This window comes from Rhinatrema bivittatum, chromosome 6, assembly GCF_901001135.1.
Source record: "Rhinatrema bivittatum chromosome 6, aRhiBiv1.1, whole genome shotgun sequence".
NCBI lineage: Eukaryota > Metazoa > Chordata > Amphibia > Gymnophiona > Rhinatrematidae > Rhinatrema > Rhinatrema bivittatum.
In genome coordinates, this window is record NC_042620.1 from 136,263,493 (window position 1) to 136,282,632 (window position 19,140).

The 19,140-nt window shown below is 40.0% G+C and overlaps 1 protein-coding gene across 1 annotated transcript in view; it reads left to right on the plus strand.

Moving 5' to 3' along the window:
• ITGAV (integrin subunit alpha V) overlaps positions 1-19,140 on the plus strand; it is a 182,176-nt gene that overhangs the window by 97,186 nt on the left and 65,850 nt on the right. The window contains exons 7-10 of the mRNA XM_029605959.1: positions 350-475; positions 5,659-5,703; positions 8,025-8,068; positions 8,710-8,766. Coding sequence (XP_029461819.1) covers positions 350-475; positions 5,659-5,703; positions 8,025-8,068; positions 8,710-8,766 — 272 coding nt within the window. The remainder of the gene's footprint in view (positions 1-349; positions 476-5,658; positions 5,704-8,024; positions 8,069-8,709; positions 8,767-19,140) is intronic.

The window sequence follows — 19,140 nt, forward strand, 5'->3', positions numbered from 1 at the left end:
TGGTCTGTATCATTACATTTTGAATGTTAAAGTTCTATTAATAATATGCTGTTACAATAAATTAACTATGTGCTCGAGTTTGTTTGAATTTACAATGTTACAAAATAGTATCACAGAAACTGGATCTTTTTAGCTTGCTTTCTGCAGGAAAAGAAGGCTTATGAAATTGGTCCTTTTGTTCCCTTAACAGCTTTTGTGTATGGTGTCCTATCCACACCAGTCAGATCCATACGTACGCGCGCACTGTGCATGCGTGTGTTTTTAAAAGTAAGCTTGTCAAGCTCTGGGTAGAACTTCTTGTTGCTGATAATGCTTGCTAAGAAATTATTATATATTTTTGATCTTGCAGGTCAATTAATTTCTGATCAAGTGGCCGAAATTGTGAACAAATATGATCCTTCTAAATTCAGCATTAAGTATAGTAACCAGTTAGCAACTAGATCAGCTAGTGCTACATATGATGACAGCTACTTGGGTAAGTGATTGAAAAACACAAGTACACTTGAATGATTTTTTATTGCAGGTAAATTCATTCTAACTCATGGACAAATATTATTGGCAGTAATAATCGCTAAACTATTTTAAATCTATGCCTTCAAACCTGCTGATTATTTTATTTGATTTTTTGTTTGTACAGAAACATGAAACGTAATAGATTATTATTTATTTGTTTTGATTTATATACTGCTTAATTTTCATAGAAAGCCCAAATGGCGTATAGCCTAAAAGCAATAAGTCACAGAGTTACTGTGATGTTGAAGTCTACTGCCAAAAAAAAAAAAGATGTAGGGAACTGTTTATAAAAGACATTATTATCAGGTCAATCAGCTCATGTCAAGCTAACCTAGTAAACTATATTGAGTCAGTGAGCAGACACAGATAAGGGAAATATTTTGAATGTCAAATATCAGAACTTGCTAGCAGTTTTCAGATAGTGCCACTAAAAATGTATTAATAAGCTTCAGCAGCAGAAAGTGGGAGCACCTTAGGAAGCTGAAAGAAGTGGAAGATAGCATGGACATTTTTGCAGGTGGACTAAATACCCTAGCAGATATTGAGAAGACGCAGAGGCACTTCAATTCAGTCCTTTGCAAAAGGTTAATGGCAGATTTGTTGTTCTAGAGAAAATAAAGCTAAGCACTTTGGAAAGAATTATACAAGCAGTTTCTAAACTGAGAGGGGAGATGATTGGGATATCAGACTCGGGGAGTTTGCTAGACAGGATACTATTTCTTTATTATATTTTAATAAATAAGACTGCAACACAGGGACAGTAACTTTCAAATGGGTGTGCAGGCGCACACTGACGCACGTGCATCGGCATGTGCCAACATGCACAGCCTTTTTATAACATGTGCGCGCATACGGGTTACCACCCCGGAGCGTATATGTGTGCGCCCAATTTTGCAAATGGGGGCGCACAGTCACCTAAAGTCGGGTTAGTGCCGCATGAGTGGGAGAATTTCATAACAGGCGCGCATCCACACCATGACCAGTTTCACCAGTTTGTCTGTCAGTTCATCCAATCTACAGCTAGGTCCTTCAGTCCCCACCTGGTTCTTTCGCCTGCACTTCCTCCTGTTACCCCAGACCCCTTAAATCCCTCAGTGATGCCTGTATTTTTTTTTTTTTAACTTTACTTCTGCTATGGAGGAGGTGTTAAGTTATGAGGCACTGGACCTGGGCGTGTTACCAGGCACATGCGTACATACATGTACATCTTTTGGCCCCGCCCCGGAACACCCACACCATGCCTACGCCAATACCATGCCCCTTTTTTTGAACAAAGTGAGATGTGTGTGCATGTGGGCGGCTATTAAAAATCAAGTGGAAACGCACATGTCCTACATGCACACACATGTCCTACATGTACACACATCTTCCGATTTTGGCACACGCATCTCTTTTAAAGTTCACCTTATTATTTGCAGGAAAATAAATATTAAGCACAAAATGCAAGATAATTAATGATCCACATGGAAATAATTAAAAAGGTTCAAAAATATTATTGTGCCAATCAACCTTCTATAAAGTCCCCAACATAACAGGATACTAAATATGCTGTTTCCGAGTCATGTGGTGAATACAGGCTGGTAAGATTCTATCAGTCTATAGGAAGGTTAATTAGAACAAGAAGAAATGAAATGACAGTACTCTTCTACAAGGCCTTGTCTACAATATGAAATACAGTTTTGGATGCCTGTTCACCAGAACAATGTTGACGGGATTGAAGATTTTGAAAGAAAAATAACAAAGCTAATCAATTGAATTGCACATTTATCATATTAGGAGAGAATAGAAAAAACTAATAGTATTTTCCAGGAAATAAAATAAATTATTATATGAAATATACTTGAGGATTGTACAAAGATTCTAGGAACTGGCATTCAGAACACACGGAACTTGCTCTCAAGGTTATTTCAAGTGCTGTGAATTGACAGAAGTAGGAGTATGTACTTGTGAAATTTCTCATTTCTCTTGTTAACCAAGGACTTTAGATTTGTAATTGAGCAAATATTGAAGCTCAGAAGACTTCTCAAAAGAATAATGAGCAATTATAGAACCTCTTTCATCCAGGCAGTATCCCAACTTGTTTTACCATTCTAGCAATGCAGCGATATATCTACAGACATATCAGTGGTGGTTGGTCAGTTTAGAAAGTTGATAATGAAAAATCGTCATTAGCCAAATGAAAATGTCATAATGGGGAGATATTTAACAAGCTAATTTTCCAAAGTACATATATGTTTGTTCAAATTCTGTTTCAATAAATCTGTATTAAAAATTTAACCATGTAAAATCTCTGTTTGCAACAGATCCTCACCATTCATACATTCACACATCATTTCACCTGCCAAACCAGGCTTCTTCAGTGGCAGCGTAGGGTTATCCTTTTAACCTGGGATGCATTTAACACAAACAACGAGGTGCAAAAGACAACGCACATATAATATAGAACTATAAATAAAGATCCTCCGGAAGAAGCCCGGTTTGGTGGGTCGATTGAAGGCACGCATACTACCATCTGTTATTGGAGTTTGCACCCATTTATTATCTCAAGGATATAACTGAAATTCAGAGAGGAGTAATGTGCATCACAAGGTTTCTATATACCATCTTCAGTCTGGAACCTTTGCATTTAGCTTATCAGCATCTCCAACAGAGTTTATTGCTACATGTATAGACACTATAGAAAGTCTTAGAATTGTCAGAATGTTTTTCTGCATTGTTACGAAATGAGAGTAATCGGGAATTTGCTGCCTATATGAGAAGACAAAGCAGTGAATAGATGGTTTTATGTGCGGATGAGGATGGTTGATGAGTGAATGAGTTGTGAATGTATGAATGGTGAGGATCTGAAGCAATCAGATTTTACGTGGTTAAATTTGTAACAGATTTATTGAAACAGAATTTGAATAAATAAAGGAGACAGAAGGTAGGGACTGAAGTATTTTTTTGGTTTTTTTTGTGTATATATAGGGGTAGATTTTCAAAGGGTTACGCGCGTAACCCCCGAAAACCTACCCCTGTGCATGCCGAGCCTATTTTGCATAGGCTCGGCGGCACGCACAAGCCCCGGGACGCGCGTATGTCCCGGGGCTTTGAAAAAAGGGGCAGTTCGGGGGCAGGGCCGAGTCCTCCGGCACAGCAGTCGTGGTGGAGGTTTGCACGCCGGCGCGCGCAAGATACGCCTGAAACAGGCAGGCGTAAAAAATAAAATAAGGTGGGGGGGGATTTAGGTAGGGCTGGGGGATGGGTTAGATAGGAGAAGGTGGGGGGGGACCAAAAGAAATGTTCCCTCCAATACTGCGCCAATTTTGGAGCGGCCTTGGAGGGAACGGGGAAAGCCATCGGGGCTTCCCTCAGGCTCGGTGCAAGCAAGGTGCACAAGTGTGCACCCCCTTGCATGAGCTGACCCCGGATTTTATAACATGCATGCATGTGGCAGCGCGCACATATTATAAAATCGGGTGTACATTTGTGCACGCCGGGTAGCGCGCACAAATGTACCCGCGCACGTAAGATTTAAAATCTGGCCCCTTATATGTATGTGTATATATGTGTGTGTGTGTGTGAGACTGGGTATTTTTGTTTGTACTGCTACTACAATAATTGCAAAGAAATGTATAGAAACTGTAGAATTTAAAAAAAGATTTTCCCTCTTGTATCCCAAAAATAGAACTAGACACATCATTAAAACAGTATAAGTATCTATTTTTATTCAAGGGGAAGTGCACTCAGGGTACTTCTGAAAAAGAAATGCATATACAACCAAGCTTATATGTTCTCTCTTGCAAAATCATGGTTAAGAAAAAACATTTCAAATGAACTAATCATAATTTCACTTCTTACCTTTCATCATCTCATTCTAAATCATGTCTAAATTAACAGGTCAGCATAACCCAGGCCCTCATCGCAATGACATACAAGTGCAGCACACAAACGAGGACATCTCAGCATTATTTCTATTTTCCAACACACATAATTAATTCTTCAATCTTGGCATAGTGGTATTATGCCTGTCTAAGGATTGCTTAATACTTCAGTATCTTCCCTAGTGCAGGCATAAAGTTTTGCAACAACCAATACATCTGGTTTTATGTAAGGAATAGCATTTAGAAAAAGAATAAGTATGAGAGTCTTTTTTTTATGTTGAATTGAACAGAGAGAAAGAAAATCTTTTGTCTTCGGCAAAACAAAGATCAATCAGAATTGAAATTGGTGGTATATTGCATTGATACAAGTACTCGAGCAAAAGCGAAAAGTAAAAGCTTTGCTTCAGACTGTCATTTGTATTTTATAAACTGATGTTCAGTATATAAAGCCTTGAGGGTCCATATTCACTGTCATTGAGCCGGATAACTTGTGAGTTATTCAACTAAATGCCAATTTTTTAATATATCTGCCACCTATCTGGCTAAAATTTAGCTGGACAGCATAAGCACTGTCCAGTAGGGATGTGCAATCGTTTTTCCCGAATTAGGCAATGTCAACGAAATTGCCTAATTCGGAATGGTTAGCGTGTGCTTACTCTGCCAGGTTAGTGCGCACTAACCCGAAAATCAGGGCCCCTGAAACCCCCCCCCCCCCGAACCATGGGAAAAACGAAATTCCTGCGTGGGGGGGCCCCTAAAACGAAGCCAGACACAAAATCTTTACCCGAAGCACATCTCTATGGATTTAATTTAACCAGACAAGTTATCCAGCTAACTCTGACATCGAGAGTAGACCTAAAGTTAGCCAGATAAACTTAATCTTGCTAATTTTAGGATAGTCTGGTATATTAAGTGGTGTAGCTGTGCTGCTGAATATCTTGCCAAAGTAGCTAACTTTGCAAGCCAGCCAGTGGCTGAATATTACCCCCTTTAAATTTTGTGGCTGCTGCTCCATACAAAGATTACAAAAAGCTTAAAAGTTTGACAAGAGTCAACTGCAAATGAAATTTTGTTAAATCTGTTTCCAGTATGTGACTGAAATTACATGAACATACCAATTCAAGTCTTTGTCATTTAACTTTGTTCAGGCTAGTCCAAGAATAATTAGGGACATCTCCCTAATGACTCTTGGAAGTGGGTGGAATGAAATAATATTCAAAAATTCTCAAATAGGCAAAGCTAATACAGTTTTCTGGTAATTTGCTTTCTGTTTGTGCTCTAGGATATTCCGTGACTGTTGGAGATTTCAACAGAGATGGAACAGAAGGTACGAAATGCTATGAACTTTCAGGAAGTGATGTAGTTGGTCATCTTTAAATATGGAGGTATTAAAGTTGAAGAGATGTTAAGAATGAAGGCCAGTAACTTGGTACTAAGGCAACATAAAGATCAGTTAAAAAGTAAGGATAAATCATGGCCCTTTTTGAAGTAATGCATTCTCCCCACATTTTTTAGTTCTTATGCTCAAGAGGATAAATATCCTGACAAGACACACTGCCAAATGGTAGGTTATGATGTTGGGAAGAGTGCAACAGAATATTATACTGTTTCATAGCATTCAGTGGATTAAGCTACAGCACCTGACACCTGAGAGCATAAGAACATAAGAAACTACCATACTGGGTCAGACCGAGATTCCATCAAACCCAGCATCCTGTTTCCAATAGTGATCAATCCAGGCTACAAGTACCTGGCAAGTACCAAAGCACTAATTAGATCCCATGCTACTGATGCCAGTAATAGCAGTGGCTATTTCCTAAGTCAACTTGATTAATAGAAGTTAATGGACTTCTCCTCCAAGAACTTATACAAACCTTTTTTAAATCCAGCTACATTAACTGCACTACCACATCCTCAGGCAACAAACTCCAGAGCTTAATTGTGCGTTCAGCGAAAAATAATTTTCTCCAATTAGTTTTAAATGTGCTACTTGCTAACTTCATGGAGTGCCCCCTAGTCCTTCTATTATCCAAAAGAGTAAATAACCAATTCCCATTTACTCATTCTAGACCTCTCATGACTTTAAAGAGCAGTTTGATAGTGCTCAAAACCATTTTCCTTAGAATTTTTTTTTAATTATGGGGAAGAAACATTTAGTTGTTCACTGTTATGGCTAACTCTACCAAAGTTATGATTTGGATGAGAGACATAAATCTTATTTATTTCTTTAAAAATATTTCTTAGCCTCCCAAGGCGAGGTACAATAAACATAATGGGGTAGATTTTATAAATCTACGAGCGCGTACTTTTGTTCGTGCATCAGGTGAGAACAAGAGTATGCGGGATATCAATAGATACGCGCGTAGCTGTGCGTATCCATTAAAATCCGGGGTCGACGCTCGCAAGGCTGCACAAAATCGGCAGCCTGCGTGCGCCGAGCCGCACACCTGCCTCCGTTCCCTCCGCCTCCCCCCACCTTCCCCTCCCTTCCCCTACCTAACCCATCCCCCCGGCCCTATCTAAATCCCCCCTTCCTCTGTCGCGAAAATTATGCTTGCTCGAGGCAGGTGTAACTTTGCGTGCACCGGGCCGGCTGCCACGCGCCATGTTCCGGTCCGGGGGCTGGTCTGGAGGCCACGGCTACCCCCCTGGGCCGAAAGCACGGCTGCGGCGCCGCCCCCAGATGACGCGCCGGCCGCGTCACGCCCCCCTGACACGCCCCCGATGACACGCGGATCACGACATGCCCCCCCCCCGACACCCCCCCCAGGAAAGGCCCGGGACTTACGCGCGTCCCGGGGCTTTGCGCGTGCCGGAAGCCTATGCAAAATAGGCTTGGCGCGCGCAGGGGCATTTTAAAAGGGTTACGCGCGTACCTTATGCGCTTAACCCTTTTAAAATCCGGCCCAGTATTCTCAAATAAAGGCAAAGAAAATAAGGAATCAGTTAAACAATAAAAATAATCTTAAGAAACTATGTCATCAAAACACAGTACTTTACATCATTACAAAACAAAGTGCAAAGTAATCATAGATAATCCAAAAACAATGCCCACCCATAAGTACATAGCTCTACGGCCATTAATGACAACTTCCAAACCTATAGCAGATACCAAAGAAGATACACTAGGATGACTAATGATCGGTATCTCAATGAAGGCCATATGCCTGAAAAAAGAGCCACAATTTTAATAGTTTTCGTAACGGAAGTAGTTCTTTTGTCAATTTCATCTCTTCTGGGAACTATTCCAGAGGGTAGGTAAAAGCAAAAGAAGGCTCTGTTGCAAGTCACTGCTGATCTTACATTTGAAAAAGTCTGTCTGATGATAAACATCCCTTTATATTCTTTCAGGTGCTGATGATGTTATTATTCAGACTGTAGTCATGCCAGCTCTGATTTTTAATTCATTTTTCAGTGATAAAATATTAACCAGTTAACTTGGGAAATATAATTGGAAAGAGACAAACCAAGGCTTTACAGTTAGTAGGAAGATGCAATTTTTATTCCATGACTTTTTATCACTGGAGGGTAACTGTAGTTTTCTTATTGGATGCTCTCTTGGTAACCCCTGAACTTATTGCTATGCTTGACCATCTGACTATATTTTATCTCTCAGAGAATTATAGCATTATCTTCCTTTTCTTTCAGATTTTGTCTCTGGTGTTCCAAGAGCGGCCAGAACTTTGGGCATGGTATGACATATAAACCATTTCACATGTCTCAATTGTGGGATCAGGCATATATATTTAAAGCTAGTTCCTGTTTGTTACATTGTCATGAAAAGAGTCTGATGTCATAGTCTTTCACCAACCAATCAGCTTTTGAACCAGTTGCCATGTGATCACACTGACAGCCAGTATCTCAAAGCCCCAGTTTTGTTTCTTTTTGATTTGCTATAAGGAGCTTCCCATACATGCCAAAAAACATACACACATGGTGAATTGAAGCTTGACAGTGGGGACTATCAACATATTATACTGATGGGGACAGAATTAAGGCTGAGAAGGGAAAGTGAAGCTTTAGGAGGATGATTGAGACTAAGAGAGGTTGCTGGATGGGCACTGAGATCATTTTGGCATTGTGTGGGAGGGGTAGATCAAGTGAGAGGGAGGAGAGAGAGAGAGAGAGAGGGATAGATACTGAGCAGTCACATGATACAAAGAACATCTTTGGAACTATTGTATACTTCATGAAGTACACTTTTCCAAACTTGAAAGGAAATGGACTGCCCTTCTACTATACTTATAAAATATTTGAACTCTCATATCCTATAATTTATAACTGGGCATTTCTGTAGTCAAAAATAAAATAATGGGAATGTTTCTTGTTGCAGGTATCCATTTATGATGGGAAAAATATGGCATCCCTACATAATTTCACAGGAGAACAGGTATGATGACATATTTCGTGAAATTAGAGCAAAATGAAGACTAATTTAGTATATTAGTGCATGCCCATATTATCTCTTGAAGGAACAATGAGCATTGTGAAATGGTGTGAGCAATTTGGAAAAACATTTGTGTGTGTAAAAAGTGATTTTTATGGATAAATCAGCTCTCCCACTGCAGCTAAAATATACTCAAATTGTTCCATTGGAGAAGGACCAATATTGTCTGTCCTCATGAGTGTGGTAATAGGAAGGAGGTAGGAAATTACAGGCTGGTTACCTTCACCTTAGTGGTGAATTAATGGAGACTCTACTAAAAGAAAGGATAATGGAGTATTTTGAATTCAGCAAGATGCAGGATCTGAGGCATCATGGCTTTCCCAAAGTGAGATCGTGAAAAATAAATTTAATCAATTTCTTTGACTGATGACCAGAGGCCTATGCTAGTTATAGTTTACTTGGATTTCTGAAACATTCTTATTACTGTACTGTATAGGAAATTCACAGATGAACCGAGCAGACTGGGATAAACTCCCAAGGTGCTGGATTGGATTAGAAACTGATTGTAGACAATAGAGGTAGTTCCTAACTCTGAGGATAGAGAGGTGATTAACGGAAGGCCTAAAAGATCAGCATGTTACTGTTCAGTATGCTTTTGAGCAGTATTGTGAAGAGGTTAGAAAGAAACATTTGTCTTTTGCAGCCAACACATTGATCTTCAAAAGTGTGGACTCCCTGAGGAAGCAGACAGTACAAAAAAAAATGATCTATAAAAGCTTGAGAAATAGTTGAGTTCTTTGACAGTTAAGATACTTGCACATTAATGCAGAATCATGCATTTAGGCTTCAGAAATCAAGAGAACAGTACGCATTTGCGGGATGAGAGACTGATGTGCTGTAATTGACCGGGTCATTCTTCAAACCGCAATGTGCCAGTATCGCTGGCATTAGGGCTTTATTGCATGCGTGGATGTATTATGCAAATTAGGGGAAGGGGACGAGTGTGGGTGGTGGGGTTTGGGCAGAGTTATGTCCCGGCAGCACTATGGGTGATACTGTTTGCTACATTATCGCCCACAGCACCACAGGAAATAACTACACCTTTTCCTGTGGCACTATGGATGGAAAACTGTGTGGCCTGGTTGCAACTGCGGTGGGCGAAAATGCACTGTCACGATGCGTCCAGCTGCAAGATTTCACCCCCACCCCCTTTTTTCGCGCAGCTCATCATTCTGCTTTTAGAGGTCTCTTCCCAATTAAAGGAAAGCTAGATTATAATCATAGTCAATAAATCTTCAAGCCAGTGTATGAACCTCATCTAATAGAGGCTTTCTCTTTCATACAAAATGTGCTGCATTTATTTGGTGTAAAAAAGAAATCATTCATTGGCATGTTTTCCAGTGCAAAATAGGTTTTAGCAGGACAGAGTTGTTATGTTATGCTCTCCTTCACCTTCTATTCAGCATGCACTCTATAATAGCTGTCTCAGAGCAGGTGTTAACTTTTCAACATGCATGTTAGTTAAAGGGCTCAGCTTCCAGCAAGCTGAAAGTTGAAGGTCATGCACAGGAGATTACACTGTAAAAGTTCAGCAAAAGAGGCAGGAGCTACTACAGCTTTCTACTTTTTGGAAAAAAAGAAATATCCTAATACACATTTTAGATCTTCCTACTCAAATCTGCATTTATTAACTCAATAAAAAATGCCTTTTCAAACAAAAAGGCAACATGTAAACAGCGGTTTGCAAACATTGTACACCTCACAAAGTATAAAGTACAGTAGTATGGTGATGCCTATTAAAGGGGATGTGCCATAGGGTCCTAGCCAATTATGATGGTCCATTGCCATCTTGAATTTGGTTCGTTAGTCCAAAGACTATTTTAGACATATGAGTTTTGAGCCAAGAAAGGTGAAAAAAAAAAAATTATTATATTTGAATTTTATATTGAGGCACTGCTGCAGCTAGCAAGAGTCTCACAGAAGCAAAAAAAAAAAAAAAAACCCAGCTCATAATGCTAACTACAGAGATCTTATTAAATTTGCTTCTTGACAGTTTCTTTTTGTATATACCAGAGGCAAAGGTCCTGAAGTAATGATAAACCCTACAGCAAGATGATTAAAACAATTACAGCATGTGTCAAAGCTCACTCTTAAATGCCTCCATCATTTAGAGACTGGTCAAGAATGACACCCGTATACACAAAGCAAATTCATTTATATAAGAATTGCCATGTTCTTGCTCATAGGATAGATTTCTTTCTGAAGTAAAAAAAGCACCCCTGTTTCACCAGCCTTTTTCTGAAGTACTACTATCCCGTACTCCTCAGTGACTTTGTTTGGCTGATTATCATCCTGGAAAGCTGCAGGCTCTTGAGATCGTGCTAAACCTCTGACAAAATTCCATTTAAAGTTTCCATGTATGGACATGAACACTGAGAAGATCAAGAAGGCGAGAGGATTCTGGGAATGAAATCCTCAGAAGCTAAAAAATATGGCTTCTGTATAACCCCATGTCTCTAGGGATAGGCTAAGCAAGTCCTAAATTTTGCAACACTGAATGTGTGGATTGTTTAGATGCAATGGGGCAAAAACCAAGATTGGCTCAATTTGTCCCTGATGACATTTATTTATTTATTTATTTATTTATTTTTAATATACCGATGCTCAAGACCATGTCTTATCGTACCGGTTTACATCACAACCAGGGGAAAAACCATAAATTATGAAAATGAAAGTTACAGTGAACAGGGCGAATAATCCAGGACCATTGAGAGTAGAAGGAATTAGATTAAGAAAACGCTTTTTAAGGAAATGCGCAACAGGCAACTATAAACAATTGTTTTGCAAGTCATTGCTAGTTGGGGAGAGCTTCATACTGGAAAGGCTTGAGAGAACAGCCAAGTTTTCAGTTTCTTTCTAAAGGACAGAAAACATTGTTCCTGGCGTAGATTTGGGGGTAGTGTGTTCCATAGCTGTGGTCCGGCGGATGACAGTGTTCGTTTTTGAAAGGAATTGTGGATAAAGGATTTGTATGGAGGTGCCTGGAGAGTTCCTTTGTATGCAGATCTTATCGGTCTATTGGAGTTATGGAGGTTGGGGTTGTTTTATTAAGTGTTTTGGGGTTGTTTTATTAAGTCAAATGCAATTAGGGAGTCATACACTTTTTACTGTACATAATCACATTTATTAATCAACCCATTATTTGAATCACATAAAATGAAACCACATTCATTCCCCACTCATACCATAAAATAGTCAAACTGTCTAAACTACAAAAATATCACTTGCATATGAAATTACACATAATATTCGTATACATAAACAAAGGTATTTGAACAAGTTGCATTATCATATAACCATCTATCACCCATATAAACCACTATGCAGCAGGAGTTACATGAATAACTAGATATCACTAATATCAGTTTAGTCCTCTTAAAATTTGTTTTACATTCTTATATGTTCATCTGCCTATTTCCAAACCAGTTCACATTCCAATATACGTAACCCACTTTTCATGTTCCTTTTTCTTTTTCTATATTCTTGTGTGGTCCTTATATTCATCTCTCTGTTTTCATCATGCTTCATGTTTCAGTGCACATAACCAACTGTCTGTTTTCCTTTACCCATCAGTTCCCTTTTTCCTACAAGGGACCCTCGTTTCGCCTATAAGGCTTCAACAGACGAACCAGCCATATCTATCAAAAAATGAAAAGGAATTAGGAAAAATATAAATAACCTATAATATTCACCTCATAATAACAATACACAGATAACGAACACGACTAACCTAATATGGGGCGGATTTTAAAAGGCCTGCGCGCGTAAATCCTTCCGGATTTACACGCGCAGGGCACTCGCACGCCGGCGCGCCTATTTTGCATAGGCCGCTGGCGCGCATAAAGCCCCGGGACGCGCGTAAGTCCTGGGGCTTTCGAAAAGGGGCGTTTCGGGGGCGTGTCCGGGGGTGTTCCCGAAACGACGCGGCGTTTCGGGAGCGTGCCGCGGCGTTTCAGGGGCGGGCCCGGGGGCGTGGCGCCGGCCCAGGGGCGTGGTCGAGGCCTCCGGACCAGCCCCCAGGACCGGAGGACGGAGCGGGGCTGCCGGCCGGCGCGCACAAAGGTAGGGGGGGGGGTTTAGATAGGGCTGGGGGGGGAGTGGGTTAGGTAGGGGAAGGGAGGGCGAAGGAAAGTTCCCTCTGAGGCCGCTCCAAAATCGGAGCGGCCTCGGAGGGATCAGGCAGCGCGCGCTGTGCTCGGCGCGCGCAGGTTGCACAAATGTGCACCCCCTTGCGTGCGCCGACCCCGGATTTTATAAGGTACGCGCGGCTATGCGCGTATCTTATAAAATCCAGCGTACTTTTGTTCGCGCCTGGTGCGTGAACAAAAGTATGCGATCGCGAATTTTTTAAAGATCTACCCCTATATGTTTTCACCACTCCTCTGGTACTTCACATAAAGTTCAAATAAACCATCTTCATACAATGTCTACTACTTGTACCACGCCTAACTGAAACTGGAAAAAACATACACAAAACATGACCAAAACTGCTCATCATACCTTAACCTACCCATTATATTAAAATACTCAACAGATGAGACTTACCCAGAGATGGATAGCCCCAAAAATGGATTACAAAAAGAATTGTTACACCTTGAATGAATTCTCACTCGAGAGTTTTACACAGCATACAGATGCTACCAAGCATGACCCAGTATCAGCTTAGTGTGCCACCGCGACTAGAAACACCTTGAATGAATCCCATATTTGACTTTGAAACTAACCAATCACACTTAAGACGTCATCACACATGACCAATGAATGACGTGAAAACACTAAGAAAATACCCAGATGGTAACCAAGGGGCTACTCATAAATGCACCAAACATCACAATATACTGCAAAGTAACACTTACCACCAAGTACCTAAAACTCCCCGATCTTTCCAATATGGACCTTGCAGGACTCATCACTAACACCATAAATTATATTATGCATCATAACCCATCTATCCAACAATCCAAAACATCTCTAATACATAGATGTAGACCATACAAAACTCCCTGATGTCCCTTAATGTCCAATGAGTACTACTCACAAAAACCTTAGATATTAAATACATTGTTGCCAATCTATCCAACAACCCCAATGTATAGGTATCAACCATAGAAGACTTCCTGATGTCACTTAATATACAACAAACACTACTCACAAAAATGCCACACATCCATTATAAACTTCCCGAATTACATTATTCATATAATTCATATCCATGCACAACACATCCTTAATCAATGGTACCTCTAACATTCCAACACCATACCTCTCTTACATAAATGCTGTTCATTCCACTTCAATGTTTAATCCGTGAGGAACCAGCATAAGCTATTCATAAATGAATCTTTGTTCCCATTGCCGTAATAACCGGGAGATATCCCTCCCATATTCACACTGCAACTGCTTGATGACAAAAACTTTGACATCATTAATTTCATGCTTTTCAGCCTGCCAGTGGGAAATCAACGGTGCATTCTTCCTACCTGTACGTACACTACTCTTATGTTCAATTATACATAATCTGATCATTCTCTTAGGCTGTCCAACGTAGACTAAACCACACAGGCATACTATCGCATAAACGGCTCGCTCAGAAGTACAAGAAAAATGACCTGGTAAACTGTATGTACGAGACAACCTCTGGTTGTTCTTTACCTTATTCCATCAGAATGACAGCGGTTAAGCATATTATACAAAAACATTGGCCCATTTTGAAAACCTTATCAGGATTTGATGAGAGACCTATATTTTGCAGTTAAGAGGGGTCAAAATTTAAAGAATAAATTAGTGAAGAGTTGCCTGACACATTGATCAATCTATACAAGTGGGAAAATTTTGTTGTGGCATGTGCTCTGTTTGCCACAATGTGTTACAGTTATAATATTTTTCCCACCAGAGGTTGTCCGTACACTAACTACACCCGAATCAGTGTACCTTTCAGGTTGTTTTGTTAAGGCCATTTGACCTATAATGATGATTTATAATTAAGCAAATTAAATTAAATTACAGATGTTTCTGGTTGTAGCAGGTTTATCAAAAAGAGAGATCAGGAATTTATTTATTTATTTAAGGCTTTTATATACCGATGTTCCTGTACTAGTACATATCACGTCGGTTTACATAGAACCAAAGTTGGAAATTACATCAAACAAGAGGGTACAGATAACAGGGCTAACTTCGTATGAACTTATAGATAAAGCAGCGAACGACTTAAAATAACATTAAATTATTATAAATATAAGTATAAATATACAAAATATAAATAAACATAAACAATCAACAAACTTGGATTTACAGCACACTTGAAAAGCTTGAATGCATTATAACATATAGCTAGCGGGGAAATAATGAGATTAACTTATAAGATTAAATGGTTACGGCGTCGGACATCTCGCATATTGGGTTATGAAATGTGTGAATCTGACCCTGAGGGAGAGACCTTTAAGTGAAGGCTTTTGTGAAAAGCCAAGTTTTGAGCTTCTTTTTGAACGTCCGACTACAAGTTTCTAGCCGAAGGTCTGTGGGGAGGGCATTCCAGTGAGAGGGGCTGGCGGTCGAGAATGCATGTTTCTTGAGCGATGACTTGGCTGGAGGTGCATATAAGGTGCCTAAGTAGCTGGTTCTGATTGGTCTCGATGATGCGTGGGGACGAAGTGGGTCACTTAGATTTAGCGAAGTTTGGGAATGAATGGCCTTGTGGGTTATGGTTAGAACTTTGAATATGGTTCTAAATTTAATAGGGAGCCAGTGTAGGTTCTTTAGAATAGGTGTGATGTGTTCTCCTCTACTAGAGTTGGTTAGTATCCTGGCAGCCGAGTTCTGCAGCATTTGTAATGGTTTGGTGGTGATAGCTGGGAGGCCAATTAGCAGAGAGTTGCAACAGTCAATTTTTGAAAATAGAATAGTTTGGAGGACTGTTCTAAAGTCCTGAAAGTGGAGGAGAGGTTTTAGCTTTTTCAATATGTGTAGCTTGTGAAAACCTTCTTTCGTAGTGTTTGTGACAAATTTTTTGAGATTCAGCCTGTTGTCGATAGTAACGCCAAGGTCTCTTACGTGAGTGGGGGAGATCATTAGCGGTGTGATTAGATTGTTGGCAGCCTGACAGTTGTCATCCAGGGTGATCAGCATAAGTTCCGTTTTTGCAGTATTGAGAACTAAGTTAAGGCTAGTGAGGAGGGAATTTATGGACTGTAGACAATTCTTCCAGAAATTGATGGTGTTGGAGATAGATTCAGTGATAGGCAACAGGATCTGGACGTCGTCTGCGTATATGAAGTGTGTGATCTTTAGACTTGAGAGCAGATGACATAGTGGGAGAAGATAAATGTTAAACAGGGTTGGGGAGAGGGAGGATCCTTGTGGGACTCCAAGAGTGGACTTGACCGGGTGTGATTCCTTGTTGCTTATTCTGACCTTGTATGTCCTATTGTTAAGGAATGATCGGAACCATTCAAAGGCTGATCCTGAGATGCCTATGTCTGAGAGCCGGTTGATGAGGATAGAATGCTTTACAGTGTCAAAAGCTGCAGATATATCGAGAAGTGCCAGGAGGTAGGGGGTCTTTTTCTTTAAGCCGGAGAGGACTCTGTCCGTCAATGAGATTAAGAGGGATTCCGTGCTGAGGGATTTGTGGAATCCGAATTGGGCTGTTGTGAGAATCTTGTGGTCTTCTAGGAATTCCGACAACTGTTTGTTAACTATTCTCTCCATAAGTTTGGCGACAAATGGTAGGCTAGCGATGGGGCAGAAATTGGCAGGTCTGCAGGGTTCAGGTTGGGTTGAGGAGAGGTTTGAGAGTGGCTAGTTTCAGCGTGTCTGGTACAAGTCCTTGTGTTAGCGAGCGGTTGATGATCTCTGCTAAGGGCTTTGCAATGATGCTTGGGATGGTGAGTAGTAATTTAGATGGAATGGCCTCTATCGGATGAGTGGAAGGTTTCATCTTTTTGAGAATCGATTCAATTTCGAGTGAGGAAGTGAGTTCGAAGGATTCTAGGTTTGTTTCTGGCTGAAGGGGGGAGAGTAGAGAGGGGGCGGTTCTATATTACACGTAGCCAGAGGTGCTATTAGCTTGAGGATTTTGTTTTCGAAGAATTGTGCAAGTTCAGAGCATCTGGATTGAGCTTGGTCGTCAGGGATAACTGGTGAAGTGGGTTTTGTGAACTCTGATACATATGAGAACAGTGCTTTGGAATAAAGCACTGTTCTCATATGGAATAAAGGAATAAAGAACAGGTAGTAAATATTGGAATAAAGGAATAAAGAACAGGTAGTAAAAGGAACACCTTGATTACATGTAAGTGCTTTACACAAAGCATGTTTTGTTAAAGTACACTGACTTTCTTATTTAATCATCCAGTAATTCATTAAGCCATAGTAAAATGGCACATTTTTATGCTATTTTACCACAACCTATTTTCCATGGGATTTACTGAACAGTGGTATCTGAATACCACAGTTTAGTAAATCCCACAGAACGTTTTGTGTTCCTGCCGCGACAACAGTGGCAGCACCCCCATCCCGGAGCTGCCATCAGATGGCCCTATAAGAGGCCCCATCATCCCCTCATTCAGAACTCCCTGGGGATTTAGTGGCCCCTGCCACACACCTCCTTCTGCACCCTCTCCCAACCCTAATTTAAGACAATTGCAATCCCACAAATCTTGCTTCCCCAATGAAAAGCCCAGCCCTGGTACCCAAAAATGCCTCCCTCCAAACCCTCACCCCCACCATCCAATAGGTGGATAGGAAGTTTTAGGTGAAATCTTTTGTGTACTTAAAAAAAAGCCAAGTGTATAATTTGGAAGGCAGACAGGAACTTTGACAAACACTCTTGTCTTCTAAAATAATGACGAAAGAAAATTACCATTCAGTTTAAGGCAGCAGCTGAGCTGCATTCAGGAGTTGAAAGAATGCTGTTTCATAAGTTGGAACTGCGTCCTCCTTCCATGTATATACAATCCCATGATCATGTGCCCAGTAGATTTCTGTCCCTAACAGAAACTCATTTTTGCATAATTAAATATTAACCAGTAGTAAGGCATATATAGCATACAGTGAGGTGTGGACAGTGGGCATATGGTAGATATGTGACCTCAGCTAAAGCCAAGATAAATAACAGAGGCCAGAGCAGATAAGTAATGAGATTAATGCTTTTATGAGCTGTCTGAATTCTCACCCAAAAATGCTTCAAGCATTTAATGGTTAATTTTCAGTCCTTTGGTGCAGCTAAAATGCGCACAGAACTGCAAACTGATTTTCAAAGGGAAACTCCCTAGGGAAGAACTTCCCTTTGAAAATGCTCTGATGCATACAGCACAAGTACAAAGTATGTCCTGGAACATGTGTGGCAATTTCACAATGAAACCTCCCCTGATGTAACCCCATGGGTGAATGTATGTGTTTTGGGAAATAGCATGCATACTTTTACCCTCTCTGATGGGGAAGAAGGGCAATTTTTGAAAGCCTTTTCTAGACAGATAAGTATTTATTCATGTAACAAATTTTGAAAATTGTTCTTTAGAGACTTATGAAAGGTGTCATTCATATACAGAAACTCAGTTAACTTAAAAAAACATCACCTCTGACATTCTGGGGACATTTCTGAGTGAGATTTTGGAAAACCTGAAAGTCAGAGGAAGGAGAGGGACCATACTTTAGGTGGTCAATTTTCCAAGGGATTTCTGGAGGTGAAAAGCATTTTATCTGCATTAATTGGTATTCTGAAAATTGCTCTCCCAGTTTACGGGTTAAGGTACACATGTGATTCCACAACCCGTGTACTTTTACCCACAATGAAGTGGAGCTGTCCCTGGGGCAGAGTTAGGTTACAGGAGACAACTATGTGCATCCTTTCAGATTTTCAAAATTATAGGGTGAATTTTCAAAACTTTACTCAAGTAAAAATTTGCATATACGCACGTAAGTAGCATCTGCTTGAGCATTCTGTTTTTTATAAAAATAAAAAATGCATGCATATTTTTACTTTCATGCACACAAGTTACTATTTTAAAAGACACGTGTGCTTATTTGCCAATTTACTCGTATATTTTTACATGCACTGATTATTTATTTATTTATTTATTTATTTATTTATTTATTTTATATCTTTTCTATACTGTTGTTAAGTTATATACCATCACAACAGTTTACAGAAAGGCACATATAGAATTATGGGGATTGTATATATTAATACTATCTATAAAGAAGTGCCTTTAAAGTCCAGTTACATAGTTTCATAATAAAGACTATTTGATGAATGTTATAAATATTGTCCTTTTCTACATGTATCAGTATTATTTACATGTATAACTCTATTGAAGT